The sequence below is a fragment of the Takifugu rubripes genome, chromosome 19, assembly GCF_901000725.2.
Source record: "Takifugu rubripes chromosome 19, fTakRub1.2, whole genome shotgun sequence".
Classification (NCBI taxonomy): Eukaryota; Metazoa; Chordata; class Actinopteri; order Tetraodontiformes; family Tetraodontidae; genus Takifugu; species Takifugu rubripes.
The window spans coordinates 12,333,862-12,359,507 of NC_042303.1; the positions used below are offsets into that span (position 1 = coordinate 12,333,862).

At 42.0% G+C, this 25,646-nt stretch overlaps 2 protein-coding genes across 2 annotated transcripts; both read right to left on the reverse strand.

Moving 5' to 3' along the window:
- Positions 1–139: 139 nt before the first annotated feature.
- LOC115246771 (zinc finger protein Dzip1-like) lies at positions 140–1,116 on the reverse strand. The gene is made up of 3 exons (XM_029826072.1): positions 652–1,116; positions 434–518; positions 140–359 (listed from the first exon to the last, which is right to left on the reverse strand). Exons 1-3 carry the CDS (start codon positions 1,114–1,116, stop codon positions 175–177), a joined length of 735 nt encoding a protein of 244 aa, XP_029681932.1. The 3' UTR covers positions 140–174.
- Positions 1,117–12,766: 11,650 nt separating this feature from the next.
- On the reverse strand, positions 12,767–16,065 carry LOC115246971 (uncharacterized). The gene is made up of 9 exons (XM_029827114.1): positions 15,827–16,065; positions 15,568–15,630; positions 15,216–15,256; positions 14,865–15,079; positions 14,087–14,210; positions 13,751–13,932; positions 13,509–13,587; positions 13,286–13,403; positions 12,767–12,994 (listed from the first exon to the last, which is right to left on the reverse strand). Exons 1-9 carry the CDS (start codon positions 15,992–15,994, stop codon positions 12,863–12,865), a joined length of 1,122 nt encoding a protein of 373 aa, XP_029682974.1. The 5' UTR covers positions 15,995–16,065; the 3' UTR covers positions 12,767–12,862.
- Between the last annotated feature and the right edge of the window lie 9,581 nt (positions 16,066–25,646).

The following is a 25,646-nucleotide window of genomic DNA, read 5'->3' on the forward strand; positions in this document are numbered from 1 at the left end:
GTCTGCTCTTCAAGCTTCTCGTGCTGCAGACGGAGGTTCTCCGCCTTCAGCCTCAGGTTCTCGGCCTCCACCTGCATCGCTGACTTCTCCAGCTTCAGTTTTTCCTTCTCGTAGTGCAGCTCCAGCTTTTCCTGCTGCTCCTGGTTGTCAAAGGAGACAATGACATTCTGTTTTTCACCACATGGATTTACAGAAATGGTTTTGTCTGGACATCTGCCCAAACATTTCAGTCACATCACAAACCCAACAGCAGTGTGGTTCTTCTACCTTTGCTGCTTGGGCCAGCTGCATCCTCAGACTGTTGATCTCCAGTTTCAGACTCTCGATCTCAGAATTCTTCTGATCAATTTTAACCATTACTGGAAAGATGTAAAAAACAAGGTTTTTAGAGTCCACACCAGTGGAACATGAATGTCACGTGTGAAGTATTTACAGTTCTGGCACTGTTCCGGGTGACGCCGCAGCATGTGTTTCTGAAGGAAGAAGGCATTCAGGTAGTTCTTCTCACAGTGTCCACACTGAAAGTAAAGACAACAGAGCCAATATTTAACTTTTTTTTGTTTTTTCGAAAACCAGACCTTTTGACTGACTTTTGTTAAAACAATGGTTTTAATATTCCTCGGGAGCGAGGCTTTAACATCTGAACGCTACCTGGATGCCGTTGTTGATGTTTGTTGCAAACAGAGATTGTTGCTTTTTAATAATAGTTCTCCTGGACTTCAGCTCAGAGACCATCCCCTTCATCTTCTCCTCCTGTTCCTTATTCTTGTCCTTAAGCTTTTGGCACTCTTCCTCACTGGATTTCAGCTTATCCTCTGTGTTTTGCAAGCCAGAAATGAGTTTTTCCTGGCAATGATGCAGCCACTCCAGTGACAACTGAGCCAGCCGAAAGAGTTTGACTAATGTCGGGTCTGCGGGGGACATGCACTGCGGACACCGCACAGTCTCCAAGCTGCAGTAGGTGACATCACTGATGTATTCCTGAAGGGCATCGATATCTACCGTCCTCACCAGTAGATCAATGTTCAGAACATTGATCCGTCGCCAGTCCACATTTCTCTTGTGTGAGCTAAAGTTGAAGCCAAGATTGTGATGGTCTCCTTTTTGGAATGCCATTGTCATGGAGTGTATCTTCTGTGGATAGGACACATGAATAAAGTGAAGCGACTGAATGATAAAAAGTGACTTCCCAATTCAAAAGACCTTAAACTCCCACAAAATAAGAGACAAGAGAAAACCCTGGAAGTGATGCTGCAGCAGAAATGTTGGCCAATCAACCTTCTGTCGGATACTTAGCCTGCTATTAAACATGCCCGTATACGGCGGAGCTGGGAAATGGCTCCTAAACGTACAGTTGGAAACTATTTCGTTACAAACTATCCATAAATAAAATTTCTTTATACATTTCAAAAGGCCTACCGCAGAACAAATGTAGTCAATCTGCTGATGCAATAAAGCTGATTGTTGTTGGTTGTAAACTAAACATATTTATATTACATATATGGTTGATAAAAGAGGATAATGTGCTTTCATATCAAAGAGATTAAACATAAAGGATATTAAAGAAATTGTCTGTCTGTCTGTCTGTCATTTAGCAATTTTAATCAGTTTTGGGCCAAGTTGTGGTAAAAGCCACAAGTTTTAGAAGTTCTCTTCAGATTAACAAACATATATGTGACCAATTATTAAAAGTCATTTGGAAAACAGTGGAGATTTTTTTACACATAGACACATGAAGAGAAGAAAAATGAATTGTAGTCGTAGTTGAAAACTCATTTTTACATTTGTGTGTTGGAGAAAGAAATGAGAAACTCAAAAGTGTGCACTTGTAAAGGCTGAGCATCATTCGTAAAAACGAATTATAATCCTGTATCTGTGAAATTTCCCTGTTCTCCACATTCTCCCACCATAACCAGTCCCAAAGCTTTGCGATAACCCTGATAACACCACGCATACTGCAAAACCGTCTGTGGGATAATTAGCCTGCTATTAAACATGCTCGTAGAGGGCGAAGCTGGGAATTGGCTCCTAAACATACAGTTGGAAACTATCTTGTTACAAACTATCCATAAATATAATTTCTTTATACATTTCAAAAGGCCTACCGCAGAACAAATGTAGTCAATCTGCTGATGCAATAAAGCTGATTGTTGTTGGTTGTAAACTAAACATATTTATATTACATATATGGTTGATAAAAGAGGATAATGTGCTTTCATATCAAAGAGATTAAACATAAAGGATATTAAAGAAATTGTCTGTCTGTCTGTCTGTCTGTCATTTAGCAATTTTAATCAGTTTTGGTTGAAGTTCTCTTCAGATTAAAGATCTGAACACGGTAACCAATCATGAATGAACAATCTATTGAATTCAATTTTCAGGAACCCACAAATCCAAATGGAGCAAATCAATCACTCAATCAATCAATATTTATACAGCATCTGTTACAATCTAAATTGTCTCTAGGTGCTTTACAGTATCCAAGGGCCTGACCCCCAACAAGCAACAGTGGCATGCAAAAAATCCCCTTTAACAGGAAGAAACCTTGAGCAGGACCTGTCTGTCTGTCTGTCTGTCTGTCTGTCTGTCATTTAGCAATTTATCATTTAGCAATTTTAATCAGTTTTGGGTCAAGTTGTGGTAAAAGCCACAAGTTTTAGAAGTTCTCTTCAGATTAACAAACATAGATGTGACCAATTATTAAAAGTCATTTGGAAAACAGTGGAGTTTTTTTTACACATAGACACATGAAGAGAAGAAAAATGAATTGTAGTCGTAGCTGAAAATTCATTTTTACATTTGTGTGTTGGAGAAAGAAATGAGAAACACAAAAGTGTGCACTTGTAAAGGCTGAGCATCATTCCCAAAAACTAATTATAATCATGTATCTGTGAAATTTCCCTGTTCTCCACATTCTCCCACCATAACCAGTTCCAAAGCTTTGCGATAACCCTGATAACACCACACATCCTACAAAACCTTCTGTCGGATACTTAGCCTGCTATTAAACATGCTCGTATAGGGCGGAGCTGGAAAATGGCTCCTAAACGTATAGTTGGAAACTATTTCGTTACAAACTATCCATGAATATAATTTCTTTACACATTTCAAAAGGCCTACCGCAGAACAAATGTAGTCAATCTGCTGATGCAATAAAGCTGATTGTTGTTGGTTGTAAACTAAACATATTTATATTACATATATGGTTGATAAAAGAGGATAATGGGCTTTCATATCAAAGAGATTAAACATAAAGGATATTAAAGAAATTGTTTGTCTGTCTGTATTTCATTTCGCAATTTTAATCAATTTTGGGCCAAGTTGTGGTAAAAGCCACAAGTTTTAGAAGTTCTCTTCAGATTAACAAACATAGATGTGACCAATTATTAAAAGTCATTTGGAAAACAGTGGAGTTTTTTTTACACATAGACACATGAAGAGAAGAAAAATGAATTGTAGTCGTAGCTGAAAACTCATTTTTACATTTGTGTGTTGGAGAAAGAAATGAGAAACACAAAAGTGTGCACTTGTAAAGGCTGAGCATCATTCCCAAAAACTAATTATAATCATGTATCTGTGAAATTTCCCTGTTCTCCACATTCTCCCACCATAACCAGTTCCAAAGCTTTGCGATAACCCTGATAACACCACACATCCTACAAAACCTTCTGTCGGATACTTAGCCTGCTATTAAACATGCTCGTATAGGGCGGAGCTGGAAAATGGCTCCTAAACGTACAGTTGGAAACTATTTCGTTACAAACTATCCATGAATATAATTTCTTTATACATTTCAAAAGGCCTACCGCAGAACAAATGTAGTCAATCTGCCGATGCAATAAAGCTGATTGTTGTTGGTTGTAAACTAAACATATTTATATTACATATATGGTTGATAAAAGAGGATAATGGGCTTTCATATCAAAGAGATTAAACATAAAGGATATTAAAGAAATTGTCTGTCTGTCTGTCTGTATTTCATTTCGCAATTTTAATCAATTTTGGGCCAAGTTGTGGTAAAAGCCACAAGTTTTAGAAGTTCTCTTCAGATTAACAAACATAGATGTGACCAATTATTAAAAGTCATTTGGAAAACAGTGGAGTTTTTTTTACACATAGACACATGAAGAGAAGAAAAATGAATTGTAGTCGTAGCTGAAAATTCATTTTTACATTTGTGTGTTGGAGAAAGAAATGAGAAACTCAAAAGTGTGCACTTGTAAAGGCTGAGCATCATTCGTAAAAACGAATTATAATCCTGTATCTGTGAAATTTCCCTGTTCTCCACATTCTCCCACCATAACCAGTCCCAAAGCTTTGCGATAACCCTGATAACACCACGCATACTGCAAAACCGTCTGTGGGATAATTAGCCTGCTATTAAACATGCTCGTAGAGGGCGAAGCTGGGAATTGGCTCCTAAACATACAGTTGGAAACTATCTTGTTACAAACTATCCATAAATATAATTTCTTTATACATTTCAAAAGGCCTACCGCAGAACAAATGTAGTCAATCTGCTGATGCAATAAAGCTGATTGTTGTTGGTTGTAAACTAAACATATTTATATTACATATATGGTTGATAAAAGAGGATAATGTGCTTTCATATCAAAGAGATTAAACATAAAGGATATTAAAGAAATTGTCTGTCTGTCTGTCTGTCTGTCATTTAGCAATTTTAATCAGTTTTGGTTGAAGTTCTCTTCAGATTAAAGATCTGAACACGGTAACCAATCATGAATGAACAATCTATTGAATTCAATTTTCAGGAACCCACAAATCCAAATGGAGCAAATCAATCACTCAATCAATCAATATTTATACAGCATCTGTTACAATCTAAATTGTCTCTAGGTGCTTTACAGTATCCAAGGGCCTGACCCCCAACAAGCAACAGTGGCATGCAAAAAATCCCCTTTAACAGGAAGAAACCTTGAGCAGGACCTGTCTGTCTGTCTGTCTGTCTGTCTGTCTGTCATTTAGCAATTTATCATTTAGCAATTTTAATCAGTTTTGGGTCAAGTTGTGGTAAAAGCCACAAGTTTTAGAAGTTCTCTTCAGATTAACAAACATAGATGTGACCAATTATTAAAAGTCATTTGGAAAACAGTGGAGTTTTTTTTACACATAGACACATGAAGAGAAGAAAAATGAATTGTAGTCGTAGCTGAAAATTCATTTTTACATTTGTGTGTTGGAGAAAGAAATGAGAAACACAAAAGTGTGCACTTGTAAAGGCTGAGCATCATTCCCAAAAACTAATTATAATCATGTATCTGTGAAATTTCCCTGTTCTCCACATTCTCCCACCATAACCAGTTCCAAAGCTTTGCGATAACCCTGATAACACCACACATCCTACAAAACCTTCTGTCGGATACTTAGCCTGCTATTAAACATGCTCGTATAGGGCGGAGCTGGAAAATGGCTCCTAAACGTATAGTTGGAAACTATTTCGTTACAAACTATCCATGAATATAATTTCTTTACACATTTCAAAAGGCCTACCGCAGAACAAATGTAGTCAATCTGCTGATGCAATAAAGCTGATTGTTGTTGGTTGTAAACTAAACATATTTATATTACATATATGGTTGATAAAAGAGGATAATGGGCTTTCATATCAAAGAGATTAAACATAAAGGATATTAAAGAAATTGTTTGTCTGTCTGTCTGTATTTCATTTCGCAATTTTAATCAATTTTGGGCCAAGTTGTGGTAAAAGCCACAAGTTTTAGAAGTTCTCTTCAGATTAACAAACATAGATGTGACCAATTATTAAAAGTCATTTGGAAAACAGTGGAGTTTTTTTTACACATAGACACATGAAGAGAAGAAAAATGAATTGTAGTCGTAGCTGAAAACTCATTTTTACATTTGTGTGTTGGAGAAAGAAATGAGAAACACAAAAGTGTGCACTTGTAAAGGCTGAGCATCATTCCCAAAAACTAATTATAATCATGTATCTGTGAAATTTCCCTGTTCTCCACATTCTCCCACCATAACCAGTCCCAAAGCTTTGCGATAACCCTGATAACACCACACATCCTACAAAACCTTCTGTCGGATACTTAGCCTGCTATTAAACATGCTCGTATAGGGCGGAGCTGGAAAATGGCTCCTAAACGTACAGTTGGAAACTATTTCGTTCCAAACTATACATAAATATAATTTCTTTACACATTTCAAAAGGCCTACCGCAGAACAAATGTAGTCAATCTGCTGATGCAATAAAGCTGATTGTTGTTGGTTGTAAACTAAACATATTTATATTACATATATGGTTGATAAAAGAGGATAATGGGCTTTCATATCAAAGAGATTAAACATAAAGGATATTAAAGAAATTGTCTGTCTGTCTGTCTGTCGGTCTGTCTGTCTGTCTGTCTGTATTTCATTTCGCAATTTTAATCAATTTTGGGCCAAGTTGTGGTAAAAGCCACACGTTTTAGAAGTTCTCTTCAGATTAAAGATCTGAACACGGTAACCAATCATAAAAGATGATAATGGGCTTCTATCATTAAAGAGATTAAACATAAAGATATTAAAGAAATTAAAGACAATCTGAACATGGTAACCAATCATGAATGAAACAATCTATTACATTCTATTTTCAGAAACCCACAAACCTAGAAGGCGCAAATCAATCAACCAAGCATCTGCTACAATCTAAATCTTCTCTAGGTGCTTTACAGAAGAATCCCAGGGCCTGACCCTCAACAAGCAACAGTGCCATGGAAAAACATGCCCATAAATGGCAGAGCTGGGAAATGGCTCCTAAACGTAAACTTTGAAACTATCTTGTTTTATGACCGTGCTTATAAGTAGAGCAGTTGCGTTTATTTGGGGGACACGAGGGTGACGTGTGTCCTCAAAAACAAACAAACCAGTATGAACCCAGCAGCTCTGGGACGTCAAGCGTTCCTTCCAACCTATTTGATTCAGTCTCTAGCTGTTTTTTTTGGTCTGCTCATCCTCACGTAAAAACAGTCAGCAGAAGGGCGATTGTGGGAGAAGCAGCCTTCATCCTTCATCTCAGCTTTATTCTCCCTCTCGTGCGTTCCTCTTGAGTTTGTCTTGTTTTCCACTCCTCCTGACATGTAATGCAGTACAATATTCTAATAAACTGTATAGCTTTATATGGAACACACAACAAAACTTTACAAGGCTTCCCCTGCTTATTTACAGTCAGCTTGTTGTCAGTCTCCAGTTCACTTCCCTCTGACTCACTGGTCAATTGAGGACAGCAGGACAATATCCATATGTCCTCCTCCTGCTCACTGGCGTCTCCTCCAGTTTCAGACTCCTCACTTGAACTGGATGTTGAGACAAAAGGGTATCTGAGGTGTTGGAGAAAGTTTTTAAGATCAGTCACACTGAAGAGTTTCAGCAAAAATATTTTGAGACAATCAATAGTATAACTGATGGAGGACGACGAGAAAGAGTCTAGTTCAAAACTGAATCCTCTTTCATGGCATTGACTCACCTTGGTTGGGCTGTGGACATCTTGTTGGGGCTTACAGGCAAAGGCCTGGTGGCCGGAGCTATTCCCAAGGGACCGGACCGGGGTGCAGCCCGAAATGGCGACATATGCCCAACTTCCTGTAGGCTCCCCACCCACAGGAAGATCCATGAGGGGAAGGTATCATGCTGTTGTTTGTGTCTATGGGCCAAACAGAAGCACAGACATCCAGCCTTGTTGGAGTCCCTAGGAGGGGGGGTGGTTAAAAGTGCTCTGACTGGGGATCCCATCCTTCTACTGGGGGACTTCAACACCCATGTGGGCAAAGACAGTGACACTTGAAGTGGCGTAATTGGGAGGAACGGCCTCTCCGACCTGAAACCGAGTAGTGTTTTGTTATTGGACTTCTGTGTTCATCATAGTTTGTCCATAACAAACACCGTGTTCATGCAAAACGGTGTCCATTCGTGCACATTTGGACACTTGGCTGAGGAGAGGGGCTGCACTGTCAACCACTCACAAACTAGTGGTGAGTTGGATTCACTGGCAAGGGAGAAGACTAAACAGGCCCGGTAGACCCAAATGTAATGTGAGGAGTTGTTGAGAACATCTGGCTGAGCCCTCTACCAGGGAGATCTTCAACTCCCACATTCAGAAGAGCTTCACGCATATCCCAAGGGAGGCTGGGGACATCGAGTCGGAGTGGACCATGTTCCCTCCCTCCATTGCTGATGCAGCAGCATCAAGCTGTTGACGCAAGGTCTCTGGTGCCAGTTGTCGCGGCGGGCCACAAACATGGTGGTGGACATTGGAAGTAAGGGACTCTGTCAACCTTAAGAAGGAGTTCTATCTGGCCATCTTGCCCCATACACCTCCCCAAACAGCAGGCCAAGCAGGTTGCAGCTCGGGCTGTCCAGGAGGCAAACACTTGTGTCTGGGAGGAGTTCAGGGAAGCCATGGAGAAAGACTATGGGTCAGGCGAGAAAAGATTCTGGCAAACCATTCGGCGCCTTAGGAGGGGGAAGCAGTGCTCTGCTAATTTTTGATAGTGCAGACGGGGACCTTCTGACCTCAACTGGGGATATTGCCGGACGGTGGAAGGAATATTTCGAGGAGCTCCTCACTGTCCTGGCTGGCACGCCTCTGCAACATCGCATGGCATTTGGGGACAGTGCCACTTGGGTGGTGGTACCTCCTTTTAAAAAGGGCAACCGGAGGGTGTGTTCCAACTATAGCAGGATCACACTCTTCAGCATGCCTGGCAAGGTCTACGCCAGAGCACCGGAGTTGAGAATTCGACCGATAGTTGAACACTGGATTTCATAGAAATGATGTGGTTTTGGTCCTTTCTGTGGAACACTGGGCCAACTCTATATCCCCTGCAGGGTGCTTGAGGGTTTATGGGAGTTTGTCCTGTGGTATATTTTCTTCTGGTGGTAATCGAGAGGTGTTGATGAGGAAGGAATCTTCGCAGACACATACTTGGTTATAAGAGATGTTTATTGGAGAGAACAGTCAGGTATCAATCAGACACCGCAGCTTGCCCGAGGGAGTTTTTGCAGGTGAAATGGTGAAGATCTCCAAAGTGCTTACTTCGATAACCCCTTCTTATATAGTCAGGTAAACACATTCTTCTCCGATGACCTCATAACACAGTATAGCCAACCAAATGGAATAGAGTCCAGTTATTATCAAAAATGGAAGCAAGGCATCATGGTACACATCCTCATGTGAAGAACAATGAGGAGCCTATGGACCCCAGTATCACCTCTTATCAGCTTCTCTTACGGGAAAGAAACAAGATATCCATCACAAACATGAAAAGAACAAGGGTCGCAGGACACCTGTAAAACATATCTTGAGATGGCGTCAAGCTGGCTGAAAAACAAGTTGTGGCTTTACAAAGGTCAAGGCCTGCAGAGAATAGAGGCATAGACTTCAGATACTACATAACACCCCCCCCCCCCCGAAATTGCGCAAAGTAAAGTTTTATTGAAGTTGATGGTGACCAATAAAGTAGGATAATTTGATGCACATGAGCAAAAGATTGATTGGGTAGGAGTAATTCATATATGAAAATTCAGTGGACTGTGAGAGCAAGTCTCTGATGGTCCCTCTGTCTATGGTGACCACCTATGGTACTCCAAGCAAATTTTGCAAAAAGGTTATATTCAGGGAGAGTTTGGCAAACACAAATGAGACACTCAGAAACAAAATCAAAAAACTGTCCATGGTCAAGCTGGTCGACCCATTGGACCTTACCTCGGAACTTTCCCTGCCTAAGTACTCATCTCCCTATTCACCAAAAACCTGAGTTTTCATAACATCTGCCTACTGATGAAATCACCCAAATAACTTTATTGACAAAAACCGTGTGTGTGTGTGTGTGTATGTGTTAAACACATCAAACTGCAGTTTTTTGAACTTGTACTTCGTAGTCCCCTGATGAAGGATCTTCAGGTGATTCACATCTTCAGTTGTTCCACATCTTCATTCAGTGTCCTCCAGCATCTTTCACTGTTCATTTTGAGTGAGTCCATTCAAACATAGTTGTCACCCCAACGTAGATCCCCAACTACTGTCCTGGAAACAGATCTGGCAGTATCCTTGCAAACAAAATATTGGTTTCATTAAGAGGAATACAGTACAAACATATCAGAGCATGAGTATCATATCTCAATCGAATATACTGCATATTTATCAACCATCTTGTCAGAAATGTCCTCATCTGAATCAACCAAAGCTTTATCACTTAAGCGCGGCATCTGGGTCTGATTGCCAGGCATCACCACACCAATCCAATGCAATATCAACACCTTGGCACAGGTCAATGACAAAGTGCAAAAACAAACTATCACACTACGACTGCACCGAGAACCTGAAACAACACAGCTCCCATTGGATGTAACCTAGATGCAATCTAAAGCCATGTCATCTTTCAACAACGTAAGTCTGTGACTCCTCTGAGCATTGGAAAGATGTTCAAAGCCTCTTATGGTTTCATTAGTGATATTGTCAATATTTTCGGCAAGAAATACAACAACATACCACGGAAACCAACCGATACCCCATTTTTCTCCTAGATTTTTCTCCAATGGATAGATTCAAGATTGTGAAATTGTGCAAGTTCTCTCATTCTCCTAGCACCCGAGGCAGCAGTAAAATTGCTGGTAGAATTGGTGTCATCTGAAGGCGGGGTTGTACCACTGGTGCCACTTTGTTCTGAGCCTAGACACAATGCGACAAGTGATACTATGTTGGCGAACCTTTGACCTGGACAGCAGTTCCGGAACAACGCACAACTTCAAATGGACCTTGACGACACTCGTCAAACCACTTCCTCCGGAACACCTTTACAAATACCTTATCTTGTGGTTTCACTGTGGTGCTCGTCGAGCCTCTGTTGCGCCTCTTCCTGCTGCTGCCTTTCACAAACATATGTGGGTATTCTTTTATGAAGAATAGCCAAATAGTCAACTTAGGCATGCATTTCATACTCAAGAAGTTCCAGACTTGGGCCTTTGCCACTTGTGCGCCAAGGAGTTGGCATTCGTCTGCCTGTTGCTAGTTCATGTTCAGGAACCCACAAACTCAAATGGAGCAAATCAATCAATCAATCAATCAGTCTTTATATAGCATCTGTTCCAATCTAAATCGTCTCTAGGTGCTTTACAGAATCCCAGGGCCTGACCCTCAACAAGCAACAGTGCCATGGAAAAACATGCCCATATAGGGCAGAGCTGGGAAATGGCTCCTAAACTTAAACTTGGAAACTAGCTTGTTTTTTGACCGTGCTTATAAGTAGAGTAGTTGCATTTATTTGGGGGACACGAGGGTGATGTGTGTACTCAAAAACAAACCAGTATGAACCCAGCAGCTCTGACACATCATGCGTTCCTTCAAACCTACTTGATTCAGTCTCTAGCTGTTTTTTTTGTCTGCTCATCCTCACGAAAAAACAGTCAGCAGAAGGGCGCTTGTGGGAGGAGCAGCCTTCATCTCAGCTTTATTCTCCCTCTCGCCCGTTCCTATTCATTGTCCAACATCCCGAATTCCTCTTCTTAATCATCTGAATCAGACTCACCGACCGGTTCCGCTTCAGCGTTGATTTTGTGAAAGCTGGTACAATACATGAAGACGGTATTATAGCCCATGCGTCTACAATCCACCCGCATATGGTGGCATAACTTGCCCGCCGCTGCCTCATAGATGTGGCTGGGCGCCGTTATCTTGTCGCGGCAGTAGGTGCGGAAGATGGCCGCCCTCTCCTGGTAATCCGCGGGCAGCCGCTGCGCAACAGTTTTCCTCGCGCGTAGGGAGAGATGCCGCCGCCTCATAAAGCGAAAACACTAAGATTGCTCGATTGCCATTTTCAGCCGCATATTCGATGGCCTGCAGTTTAAAGTAAGCCTCATTCATATAGGTCTCGCTTGACCGGCGCCATTTTAAGGGATCCTTACGCGTAGGTGTCGCTAATCGATTGGCGGAGCGTTTACCGTAGTGCACCTACCAAAGGCACACAGCAGACACAAGGCGCTCCATATTAGAAGGCGCACCGTCAATTTTTGAGAAAATCTCAGTGTTTTAGGTGCGCCTTATGGTCGTAAAAAAACGGTAGTTACTCTTCCACAACACTTAAGCCACAGTGAAACATGGGGTCCTCATTAATACAAATATTTGGACACACACACACACACACACACACAGAGGGTTGTGCTTGTTTTCAAGATTCAAGATATACTTTATAAACCCCCATAGGGAAATTGAATTGTAATAGCAGCATAGACATGAAGGAATGTAACTATAGTGTATAGACACAAATAGCAGCAGGTGTATTTACAAAGTATAGAAATAAAATAAAATACAAATAAGGTTAGAATGTAGGCATAGAGATAAAAACAATAATAAATTATAAGCATATTTACATACATATAGAATAATATAGAAATAAGATTAAAACATAAGCATTAAACAATTAATGTAATTGAATGGGTTTGGAGGGCACCCGAGCTGATGCATAAATCCAGTCAAGAGAGTACAGCTCTGACAGAGAAGGAGGAATTATACAGAGTAATGGCAGGAATGACTTCCTCTACCGTTCTTAGAAGCTGCTTCTCAGTTTGTCCACTGTGTTATGGAGCGGGTGGGAGGGATTGTCCAGGATTTATTCCCATCCACTTGCACATCCTAATCAACACAGTCAACCTTCAAAGTTCATCCATACAAAGTGAATCCATGAGATCGCGCATGTTTCAGTTGCTAAAATCGCGCATGTCAACATTCAATTACATTTATTTGATCAAACATCACATAAATATTGCTCACTATACATTTCCATCAACATGACTGCTGGCAGCTTTTCCTGCATGGCTCTTTCTTTATGTCTTCATTGTTATTTTACTTTTTAGGACGGAACCACGGATACTTGTTCACAGTAGTCTTCTGCTCTAGCTGGCTGGCTGCTGGCTGGCTGCTGGCTGCTGATCTTTTAATACATATATTCTTGCTCTTCTGCTGCTTTTGCTGGGTCTAGAAAAGATGGACAGAGCTGTGAAAGGTGGGCCTGGATTTTCTTATTTGTTGCTTATTATTAGTTTATTAATTATTATTGAAACAGCTTTGAGTTTTTTTCTTCAAAATTAAAAAGATAAAGGAGGCCTTGAGTTACATGAGCTTGTGGCCATTTTTTGAGCTATTGTGAGTTTTAGGGGACCAATTTTTCAAAAACTTAAAATTCGAAAATCTAAGATTTAAAGACGGTCATCTGTTGAGTTTCCGGTGACACCAACAAAGGCCTTACCTTTTGTCCCCCAAACTCACCTTGTTGGTCTGCTGTTGACTCTGTCTGCCCTCAACCGGTTTCTCCGATTTTACTTCATTCTGTTCTTTTTTTTCCGTTTTTCCCTTGAATTTCTTTTTTAAATTTTTGAATATGTTCCTGGAGGGAAATAAGCAGGAATTTAAAACCATTTAAAACTTATCATTTAGGTGGAAATAATAAATAGAAAATCATTTGTTTTTCCAGAAATCTGACATTTCTTACAGGAAAGAAAATTTCTTTGGAGCTTCTGTAGATGTCATCGCCTCTGGTTGTGCTTTAGCAGAACGTCCAGCAGACGAAACTAGAAACGATTGTGTTGGGTTTTCTTATACTGTGCAGTATTTTACAATTTAATATCCTGATAATAACGTCTACACAAATCAAATATGCTTCACTGCAATGACATGTAATACAGTACAATATTCTAATAAACTGTATAGCTTTATATGGAACACACAACGAACCTTTACCAGGTTCCCCCTTCTTATTAACATCCAGCTTGTTGTGAGTCTCCTGTTCACTTCCCCCTGAGTCACTGGGTAGCCAAGGACGGATGGACCATATCCGCATGACCTCCTGCTGCTGACTGGTGTCTCCTCCAGTTTCAGATTCTTCATCTGAACTGATTATTGAGTAAGAAGGGTATCTGTGGTGTTGGAGAGACAGTTTTTAAGATCAGTTACACTGAAGAGTTTCAGCAAAAACATTTAAAGAGAGACGATCAATAGTCTAACATTGATGGGGGACGACAAGAAAGAGTCGAGTTCAAAACTGAATTTTCTTCCATGGAATTGACTTACTTTGGTTTGGCTCTGGGCGTCTTGTCCGGTTCTGCCGGCTGGTCCAGGAGTTCACTGACTGGTGCTACAGGCTTTACCTGGATGTCTTTAGAGGGCAGCCTAAGCTGAGATCTCCCTGGCATCTCTGAACACATAAAGTGACCATTTTAACACCATCACCAATAGTTCGTCACAATGATTTGCATGTTTAAATTAGATTGGGAGGTGGACAGTGAGTGACCTTTACCAGGTTTCTCCTTCTTATTTCCAGTCAGCTTCTTGTCAGTCTGCAGTTCATTTCTCTCAGACTGCCTGGGTAGCTGAGGACGGCGGGACAATTTATGCTTGTCCTCCTCCTGCTCACTGGTGTCTCCTCCAGTTTCAGATTCTTCTCCTGAACTGGATGTTGAGACAGAAGGGTATCTGAGGTGTTGGAGAAACAGTTTTTAAGATCAGTCACACTGAAGAGCTTCAGCAAAAACATTTAGAGACGATCAATAGTCTCACATTGATGGAGGACGACAAGAAAGAGTCTAGTTCTAAACTAAATTTTCTTCCATGGCATTGACTTACTTTGGTTTGACTGTGGACATCTTGTCCAGTTCTGCCGGCTGCTCCAGGAGTTTGCTGACCGGTGCTGCAGGCTTTACCTGGATGACTTTAGAGGGCAGCCTGAACTGAGATCTTGCTGGCATCTCTGAACACATAAAGTGACCATTTTAACACAATCACCAATAGTTCATCACAATGATTTGCATGTTTAAATTAGGGTGGGAGGTGGACAGTGAGTGACCTTTACCAGGTTTCTCCTTCTTATTTCCAGTCAGCTTCTTGTCAGTCTGCAGTTCATTTCTCTCAGACTGACTGGGTAGCTGAGGACGGTGGGACAATTTCCGCATGTCCTCACTGGGTCTCTGGAATGTGTCACACTCCTGCTTTTGTAACTGCCATTTTTGTATTTTAGTCTCCTCCTGTTCACTGGACGTTTCGTCACTTGAGGAGTCATCAACAAATCTGAGGAGTTGCCAGATTAAATCAGTTAAATTCAAAGCCATGCAAAGCTGCTCATGAAGGTGTGACTATTTAAAGAGAGGAGAAGTATATTTTGATCTCCTTAATCACATTCATCACACTATCAAATTTTCCTTACATCGTGGAGCTCTGGGTTGGAGTGGGCATGGAGACCTTCCCCTGTGAAATGACAGATCATTTTAATGTTTGCATGAAGTTGTACCTCAATCCAAAGCGTTAAGGCCAGAGAGTCAGGGAACCGTCACTCTGAGGCTGAGACATTCATTATTTTTTTTTAAAAACTTGCCGAGCTCGAACGAATTTAAGTCTAGAATTTCCCCATTTGTGTTTTTCACCATAGATCCATGGTGAAAATGCTCATTAACGTGCGCTGCACATTCTGGGGGATCATGTGTTATTTCACTTCCTCTCTCAACCTAATTATGCAGCCTGTGTCAGAGTGGCAGCCGGTGTGAATCTGACGTCCTTACCGTCTGCTTCCGGCTTTTGTTCTGCTCCCTCCTGTTTTTCTTCTGCACCCCGTGGTCCTGTTTCTGCACACACACACACATACATGCACACACACACAGAGACATTGGAACGGAGTCTGCTTAAGAGATCACAAACTAGGATCTGTTTCAATCAGGCTCATTTTGAGCAGAAGGTTTAAGAATATCTCTATAAAGACCAGGTGAACATCTGGACCATTATTAGAACATCTGTAGGGACCGATTGAGTGTCACTGTTCACCTCATTCACATCCTTCAGGGTGCTGTTCTCTGACTCCAGCGTGAGGTTCTCCTGTTGCAGCTTCAGGATCTGTGCCTGGAGCATTGTAGTTTCCTGCCGGAATTCTTCCTTTACATTTTGAGATTCCACTTTTTCCTGCTGCTGTTTTAGGATCTCTGCCTGGAACATCGTAGTTTCCTGCCAGAGTTCTTCCTTTATGTTTTGAAATTCCACTTTTTCCTCCTGCAGCCTCAGGATCTGTGCCTGGAGCATCGTGTTTTGATGCTGGATTTCGTCTTTTCCATTTTGGAACTCCACTTTCTCGTGCTGCAGCTTTAGGATCTCTGCCTGGAGCATCGTGTTTTGCTGCTGGAGTTCGTCCTTTCCATTTTGGAACTCCACTTTCTCGTGCTGCAGCTTTAGGATCTCTGCCTGGAGCATCGTGTTTTGCTGCTGGAGTTCGTCCTTTCCATTTTGGAACTCCACTTTCTCGTGCTGCAGCTTTAGGATCTCTGCCTGGAGCATCGTGGTTTGCTGCTGGAGTTCCTCCTTTCCATTTTGCAATTCCACTTTCTCCTCCTGCAGCCTCAGGACCATTGCCCGGAGAATCGTGGTTTCCTCTTGGAGTTCCTCCTTTCCATTTTGGAACTCCACTTTCTCCTCCTCCAGATTCAGGATCACTGCCTGGAACATCATGACTTGCTGCTGGCGTTCCTCCTTTTCATTTTGCAACTCCTGCTGCAGCCTCCCGCTCTTTGTCTGCTCTTCAAGCTTCTCGTGCTGCAGACGGAGGTTCTCCGCCTTCAGCCTCAGGTTCTCGGCCTCCACCTTCATCGCTGACTTCTCCAGCTTCAGTTTTTCCTTCTCGTAGTGCAGCTCCAGCTTTTCCTGCTGCTCCTGGTTGTCAAAGGAGACAATGACATTCTGTTTTTCACCACATGGATTTACAGAAATGGTTTTGTCTGGACATCTGCCCAAACATTTCAGTCACATCACAAACCCAACAGCAGTGTGGTTCTTCTACCTTTGCTGCTTGGGCCAGCTGCATCCTCAGACTGTTGATCTCCAGTTTCAGACTCTCGATCTCAGAATTCTTCTGATCAATTTTAACCATTACTGGAAAGATGTAAAAACCAAGGTTTTTAGAGTCCACACCAGTGGAACATGAATGTGACGTGTGAAGTATTTACAGTTCTGGCACTGGTCCGGGTGACGCCGCAGCATGTGTTTCTGAAGGAAGAAGGCATTCAGGTAGTTCTTCTCACAGTGTCCACACTGAAAGTAAAGACAACAGAGCCAATATTTAACTTTTTTTTGTTTTTTCAAAAACCAGACCTTTTGACTGACTTTTGTTAAAACAATGGTTTTAATATTCCTCAGGAGCGAGGCTTTAACATCTGAACGCTACCTGGATGCCGTTGTTGATGTTTGTTGCAAACAGAGATTGTTGCTTTTTAATAATAGTTCTCCTGGACTTCAGCTCAGAGACCATCCCCTTCATCTTCTCCTCCTGTTCCTTATTCTTGTCCTTAAGCTTTTGGCACTCTTCCTCACTGGATTTCAGCTTATCCTCTGTGTTTTGCAAGCCAGAAATGAGTTTTTCCTGGCAATGATGCAGCCACTCCAGTGACAACTGAGCCAGCCGAAAGAGTTTGACTAATGTCGGGTCTGCGGGGGACATGCACTGCGGACACCGCACAGTCTCCAAGCTGCAGTAGGTGACATCACTGATGTATTCCTGAAGGGCATCGATATCTACCGTCCTCACCAGTAGATCAATGTTCAGAACATTGATCCGTCGCCAGTCCACATTTCTCTTGTGTGAGCTAAAGTTGAAGCCAAGATTGTGATGGTCTCCTTTTTGGAATGCCATTGTCATGGAGTGTATCTTCTGTGGATAGGACACATGAATAAAGTGAAGCGACTGAATGATAAAAAGTGACTTCCCAATTCAAAAGACCTTAAACTCCCACAAAATAAGAGACAAGAGAAAACCCTGGAAGTGATGCTGCAGCAGAAATGTTGGCCAATCAACCTTCTGTCGGATACTTAGCCTGCTATTAAACATGCTCGTATAGGGCGGAGCTGGGAAATGGCTCCTAAACGTACAGTTGGAAACTATTTCATTACAAACTATCCATAAATATAATTTCTTTATACATTTCAAAAGGCCTACCGCAGAACAAATGTAGTCAATCTGCTGATGCAATAAAGCTGATTGTTGTTGGTTGTAAACTAAACATATTTATATTACATATATGGTTGATAAAAGAGGATAATGTGCTTTCATATCAAAGAGATTAAACATAAAGGATATTAAAGAAATTGTCTGTCTGTCTGTCTGTCTGTATTTCATTTCGCAATTTTAATCAATTTTGGGCCAAGTTGTGGTAAAAGCCACAAGTTTTAGAAGTTCTCTTCAGATTAACAAACGTAGATGTGACCAATTATTAAAAGTCATTTGGAAAACAGTGGAGTTTTTTTTACACATAGACACATGAAGAGAAGAAAAATGAATTGTAGTCGTAGCTGAAAACTCATTTTTACATTTGTGTGTTGGAGAAAGAAATGAGAAACACAAAAGTGTGCACTTGTAAAGGCTGAGCATCATTCCCAAAAACTAATTATAATCATGTATCTGTGAAATTTCCCTGTTCTCCACATTCTCCCACCATAACCAGTCCCAAAGCTTTGCGATAACCCTGATAACACCACACATCCTGCAAAACCGTCTGTGGGATAATTAGCCTGCTATTAAACATGCTCGTAGAGGGCAAAACTGGGAAATGGCTCCTAAACATACAGTTGGAAACTATTTCGTTACAAACTATCCATAAATAAAATTTCTTTATACATTTCAAAAGGCCTACCGCAGAACAAATGTAGTCAATCTGCTGATGCAATAAAGCTGATTGTTGTTGGTTGTAAACTAAACATATTTATATTACATATATGGTTGATAAAAGAGGATAATGGGCTTTCATATCAAAGAGATTAAACATAAAGGATATTAAAGAAATTGTCTGTCTGTCTGTCTGTCATTTTGCAATTTTAATCAATTTTGGGCCAAGTTGTGGTAAAAGCCACAGGTTTTAGAAGTTCTCTTCAGATTAACAAACATAGATGTGACCAATTATTAAAAGTCATTTGGAAAACAGTGGAGTTTTTTTTACACATAGACACATGAAGAGAAGAAAAATGAATTGTAGTCGTAGCTGAAAACTCATTTTTACATTTGTGTGTTGGAGAAGGAAATAAGAAACACAAAAGTGTGCACTTGTAAAGGCTGAGCATCATTCCCAAAAACTAATTATAATCATGTATCTGTGAAATTTCCCTGTTCTCCACATTCTCCCACCATAACCAGTCCCAAAGCTTTGCGATAACCCTGATAACACCACACATCCTACAAAACCTTCTGTCGGATACTTAGCCTGCTATTAAACATGCTCGTATAGGGCGGAGCTGGAAAATGGCTCCTAAACGTACAGTTGGAAACTATTTCGTTACAAACTATCCATAAATATAATTTCTTTACACATTTCAAAATGCCTACCGCAGAACAAATGTAGTCAATCTGCTGATGCAATAAAGCTGATTGTTGTTGGTTGTAAACTAAACATATTTATATTACATATATGGTTGATAAAAGAGGATAATGGGCTTTCATATCAAAGAGATTAAACATAAAGGATATTAAAGAAATTGTCTGTCTGTCTGTCTGTCTGTATTTCATTTCGCAATTTTAATCAATTTTGGGCCAAGTTGTGGTAAAAGCCACAAGTTTTAGAAGTTCTCTTCAGATTAAAGATCTGAACACGGTAAACAATCATAAAAGATGATAATGGGCTTTTATCATTAAAGAGATTAAACATAAAGATATTAAAGAAATTAAAGACAATCTGAACATGGTAACCAATCATGAATGAAACAATCTATTCCATTCTATTTTCAGAAACCCACAAACCTAGAAGGAGCAAATCAATCAACCAAGCATCTGCTACAATCTAAATCTTCTCTAGGTGCTTTACAGAAGAATCCCAGGGCCTGACCCTCAACAAGCAACAGTGGCATGGAAAAACATGCCCATAAATGGCAGAGCTGGGAAATGGCTCCTAAACGTAAACTTTAAAACTATTTTGTTTTATGACCGTGCTTATAAGTAGAGCAGTTGCGTTTATTTGGGGGACACGAGGGTGACGTGTGTCCTCAAAAACAAACAAACCAGTATGAACCCAGCAGCTCTGGGACGTCAAGCGTTCCTTCCAACCTATTTGATTCAGTCTCTAGCTGTTTTTTTTGGTCTGCTCATCCTCACGTAAAAACAGTCAGCAGAAGGGCGATTGTGGGAGAAGCAGCCTTCATCCTTCATCTCAGCTTTATTCTCCCTCTCGTGCGTTCCTCTTGAGTTTGTCTTGTTTTCCACTCCTCCTGACATGTAATGCAGTACAATATTCTAATAAACTGTATAGCTTTATATGGAACACACAACAAAACTTTACAAGGGTTCCCCTGCTTATTTACAGTCAGCTTGTTGTCAGTCTCCAGTTCACTTCCCTCTGACTCACTGGTCAATTGAGGACAGCAGGACAATATCCATATGTCCTCCTCCTGCTCACTGGCGTCTCCTCCAGTTTCAGACTCCTCACTTGAACTGGATGTTGAGACAAAAGGGTATCTGAGGTGTTGGAGAAAGTTTTTAAGATCAGTCACACTGAAGAGTTTCAGCAAAAATATTTTGAGACAATCAATAGTATAACTGATGGAGGACGACGAGAAAGAGTCTAGTTCAAAACTGAATCCTCTTTCATGGCATTGACTCACCTTGGTTGGGCTGTGGACATCTTGTTGGGGCTTACAGGCAAAGGCCTGGTGGCCGGAGCTATTCCCAAGGGACCGGACCGGGGTGCAGCCCGAAATGGCGACATATGCCCAACTTCCTGTAGGCTCCCCACCCACAGGAAGATCCATGAGGGGAAGGTCTCATGCTGTTGTTTGTGTCTATGGGCCAAACAGAAGCACAGACATCCAGCCTTGTTGGAGTCCCTAGGAGGGGGGGTGGTTAAAAGTGCTCTGACTGGGGATCCCATCCTTCTACTGGGGGACTTCAACACCCATGTGGGCAAAGACAGTGACACTTGAAGTGGCGTAATTGGGAGGAACGGCCTCTCCGACCTGAAACCGAGTAGTGTTTTGTTATTGGACTTCTGTGTTCATCACAGTTTGTCCATAACAAACACCGTGTTCATGCAAAACGGTGTCCATTCGTGCACATTTGGACACTTGGCTGAGGAGAGGGGCTGCACTGTCAACCACTCACAAACTAGTGGTGAGTTGGATTCACTGGCAAGGGAGAAGACTAAACAGGCCCGGTAGACCCAAATGTAATGTGAGGAGTTGTTGAGAACATCTGGCTGAGCCCTCTACCAGGGAGATCTTCAACTCCCACATTCAGAAGAGCTTCACGCATATCCCAAGGGAGGCTGGGGACATCGAGTCGGAGTGGACCATGTTCCCTCCCTCCATTGCTGATGCAGCAGCATCAAGCTGTTGAAGCAAGGTCTCTGGTGCCAGTTGTCGCGGCGGGCCACAAACATGGTGGTGGACATTGGAAGTAAGGGACTCTGTCAACCTTAAGAAGGAGTTCTATCTGGCCATCTTGCCCCATACACCTCCCCAAACAGCAGGCCAAGCAGGTTGCAGCTCGGGCTGTCCAGGAGGCAAACACTTGTGTCTGGGAGGAGTTCAGGGAAGCCATGGAGAAAGACTATGGGTCAGGCGAGAAAAGATTCTGGCAAACCATTCGGCGCCTTAGGAGGGGGAAGCAGTGCTCTGCTAATTTTTGATAGTGCAGACGGGGACCTTCTGACCTCAACTGGGGATATTGCCGGACGGTGGAAGGAATATTTCGAGGAGCTCCTCACTGTCCTGGCTGGCACACCTCTACAACATCGCATGGCATTTGGGGACAGTGCCACTTGGGTGGTGGTACCTCCTTTTAAAAAGGGCAACCGGAGGGTGTGTTCCAACTATAGCAGGATCACACTCTTCAGCGTGCCTGGCAAGGTCTACGCCAGAGCACCGGAGTTGAGAATTCGACCGATAGTTGAACACTGGATTTCATAGAAATGATGTGGTTTTGGTCCTTTCTGTGGAACACTGGGCCAACTCTATATCCCCTGCAGGGTGCTTGAGGGTTTATGGGAGTTTGTCCTGTGGTATATTTTCTTCTGGTGGTAATCGAGAGGTGTTGATGAGGAAGGAATCTTCGCAGACACATACTTGGTTATAAGAGATGTTTATTGGAGAGAACAGTCAGGTATCAATCAGACACCGCAGCTTGCCCGAGGGAGTTTTTGCAGGTGAAATGGTGAAGATCTCCAAAGTGCTTACTTCGATAACCCCTTCTTATATAGTCAGGTAAACACATTCTTCTCCGATGACCTCATAACACAGTATAGCCAACCAAATGGAATAGAGTCCAGTTATTATCAAAAATGGAAGCAAGGCATCATGGTACACATCCTCATGTGAAGAACAATGAGGAGCCTATGGACCCCAGTATCACCTCTTATCAGCTTCTCTTACGGGAAAGAAACAAGATATCCATCACAAACATGAAAAGAACAAGGGTCGCAGGACACCTGTAAAACATATCTTGAGATGGCGTCAAGCTGGCTGAAAAACAAGTTGTGGCTTTACAAAGGTCAAGGCCTGCAGAGAATAGAGGCATAGACTTCAGATACTACATAACCACCCCCCCGAAATTGCGCAAAGTAAAAAAGATAATCAAGTTTTATTGAAGTTGATGGTGACCAATAAAGTAGGATAATTTGATGCACATGAGCAAAAGATTGATTGGGTAGGAGTAATTCATATATGAAAATTCAGTGGACTGTGAGAGCAAGTCTCTGATGGTCCCTCTGTCTATGGTGACCACCTATGGTACTCCAAGCAAATTTTGCAAAAAGGTTATATTCAGGGAGAGTTTGGCAAACACAAATGAGACACTCAGAAACAAAATAAAAAAACTGTCCATGGTCAAGCTGGTCGACCCATTGGACCTTACCTCGGAACTTTCCCTGCCTAAGTACTCATCTCCCTATTCACCAAAAACCTGAGTTTTCATAACATCTGCCTACTGATGAAATCACCCAAATAACTTTATTGACAAAAAACGTGTGTCTGTGTGTGTTAAACACATCAAACTGCAGTTTTTTGAACTTGTACTTCGTAGTCCCCTGATGAAGGATCTTCAGGTGATTCACATCTTCAGTTGTTCCACATCTTCATTCAGTGTCCTCCAGCATCTTTCAATGTTCATTTTGAGTGAGTCCATTCAAACATAGTTGTCACCCCAACGTAGATCCCCAACTACTGTCCTGGAAACAGATCTGGCAGTATCCTTGCAAACAAAATATTGGTTTCATTAAGAGGAATACAGTACAAACATATCAGAGCATGAGTATCATATCTCAATCGAATATACTGCATATTTATCAACCATCTTGTCAGAAATGTGTGACGGCCCGCCCATGTGTTTTGTTTTGTTTACCCAGAGACTGGGTGGGTCGTCAGTGAGACTGGTTTCACCTGCGAGCTGGGAGGAGCCAGAGGACATAAAAGGGGCGGTTCTCCTGTGTCTCAGTCTCTGGCTGGGCTGCTGCCACCACACCTCATGGCCGTCTCATCATTTTGGTTTGGGTTTCTCAATAAAATATTTAGATGATTTGATCGTTCTGTGTGCTGATTCCCTCTATTTGTTACAACTTTGAGCCAAGTCGTAACGAATGTCCTCATCTGAATCAACCAAAGCTTTATCACTTAAGCGCGGCATCTGGGTCTGATTGCCAGGCATCACCACACCAATCCAATGCAATATCAACACCTTGGCACAGGTCAATGACAAAGTGCAAAAACAAACTATCACACTACGACTGCACCGAGAACCTGAAACAATACATCTCCCATTGGATGTAACCTAGATGTAATCTAAAGCCATGTCATCTTTCAACAACGTAAGTCTGTGACTCCTCTGAGCATTGGAAAGATGTTCAAAGCCTCTTATGGTTTCATTAGTGATATTGTCAATATTTTCGGCAAGAAATACAACAACATACCACGGAAACCAACCGATACCCCATTTTTCTCCTAGATTTTTCTCCAATGGATAGATTCAAGATTGTGAAATTGTGCAAGTTCTCTCATTCTCCTAGCACCCGAGGCAGCAGTAAAATTGCTGGTAGAATTGGTGTCATCTGAAGGCGGGGTTGTGCCACTTTGTTCTGAGCCTAGACACAATGCGACAAGTGATACTATGTTGGCGAACCTTTGACCTGGACAGCAGTTCCGGAACAACGCACAACTTCAAATGGACCTTGACGACACTCGTCAAACCACTTCCTCCGGAACACCTTTACAAATACCTTATCTTGTGGTTTCACTGTGGTGCTCGTCGAGCCTCTGTTGCGCCTCTTCCTGCTGCTGCCTTTCACAAACATATGTGGGTATTCTTTTATGAAGAATAGCCAAATAGTCAACTTAGGCATGCATTTCATACTCAAGAAGTTCCAGACTTGGGCCTTTGCCACTTGTGCGCCAAGGAGTTGGCATTCGTCTGCCTGTTGCTAGTTCATGTTCAGGAACCCACAAACTCAAATGGAGCAAATCAATCAATCAATCAATCAGTCTTTATATAGCATCTGTTCCAATCTAAATCGTCTCTAGGTGCTTTACAGAATCCCAGGGCCTGACCCTCAACAAGCAACAGTGCCATGGAAAAACATGCCCATATAGGGCAGAGCTGGGAAATGGCTCCTAAACTTAAACTTGGAAACTAGCTTGTTTTTTGACCGTGCTTATAAGTAGAGTAGTTGCATTTATTTGGGGGACACGAGGGTGATGTGTGTACTCAAAAACAAACCAGTATGAACCCAGCAGCTCTGACACATCATGCGTTCCTTCAAACCTACTTGATTCAGTCTCTAGCTGTTTTTTTTGTCTGCTCATCCTCACGTAAAAACAGTCAGCAGAAGGGCGCTTGTGGGAGGAGCAGCCTTGATCTCAGCTTTATTCTCCCTCTCGCCCGTTCCTATTCATTGTCCAACATCCCGAATTCCTCTTCTTAATCATCTGAATCAGACTCACCGACCGGTTCCGCTTCAGCGTTGATTTTGTGAAAGCTCTTACAGTACATGAAGACGGTATTATAGCCCATGCGTCTACAATCCACCCGCATATGGTGGCATAACTTGCCCGCCGCTGCCTCATAGATGTGGCTGGGCGCCGTTATCTTGTCGCGGCAGTAGGTGCGGAAGATGGCCGCCCTCTCCTGGTAATCCGCGGGCAGCCGCTGCGCAACAGTTTTCCTCGCGCGTAGGGAGAGATGCCGCCGCCTCATAAAGCGAAAACACTAAGATTGCTCGATTGCCATTTTCAGCCACATATTCGATGGCCTGCAGTTTAAAGTAAGCCTCATTCATATAGGTCTCGCTTGACCGGCGCCATTTTAAGGGATCCTTACGCGTAGGTGTCGCTAATCGATTGGCGGAGCGTTTACCGTAGTGCACCTACCAAAGGCACACAGCAGACACAAGGCGCTCCATATTAGAAGGCGCACCGTCGATTTTTGAGAAAATCTCAGTGTTTTAGGTGCGCCTTATGGTCGTAAAAAAACGGTAGTTACTCTTCCACAACACTTAAGCCACAGTGAAACATGGGGTCCTCATTAATACAAATATTTGGACACACACACACACACAGAGGGTTGTGCTTGTTTTCAAGATTCAAGATATACTTTATAAACCCCCATAGGGAAATTGAATTGTAATAGCAGCATAGA

Coding starts and splice junctions, on each gene's coding strand:
- LOC115246771 (XM_029826072.1), bottom strand. CDS start 1,116: ATGGCATTCCAAAAAGGAGACCATCACAATCTTGGCTTCAACTTTAGC. Junction 519..651: donor ACATCAACAACGGCATCCAG/GTAGCGTTCAGA, acceptor CTTTACTTTCAG/TGTGGACACTGTGAGAAGAA. Junction 360..433: donor CCCGGAACAGTGCCAGAACT/GTAAATACTTCA, acceptor ACATCTTTCCAG/TAATGGTTAAAATTGATCAG.
- LOC115246971 (XM_029827114.1), bottom strand. CDS start 15,994: ATGTTCCAGGCAGAGATCCTAAAACAGCAGCAGGAAAAAGTGGAATCT. Junction 15,257..15,567: donor ACAAAAGCCGGAAGCAGACG/GTAAGGACGTCA, acceptor GTCATTTCACAG/GGGAAGGTCTCCATGCCCAC. Junction 12,995..13,285: donor GTCAACAGCAGACCAACAAG/GTGAGTTTGGGG, acceptor CATCTTTTCTAG/ACCCAGCAAAAGCAGCAGAA.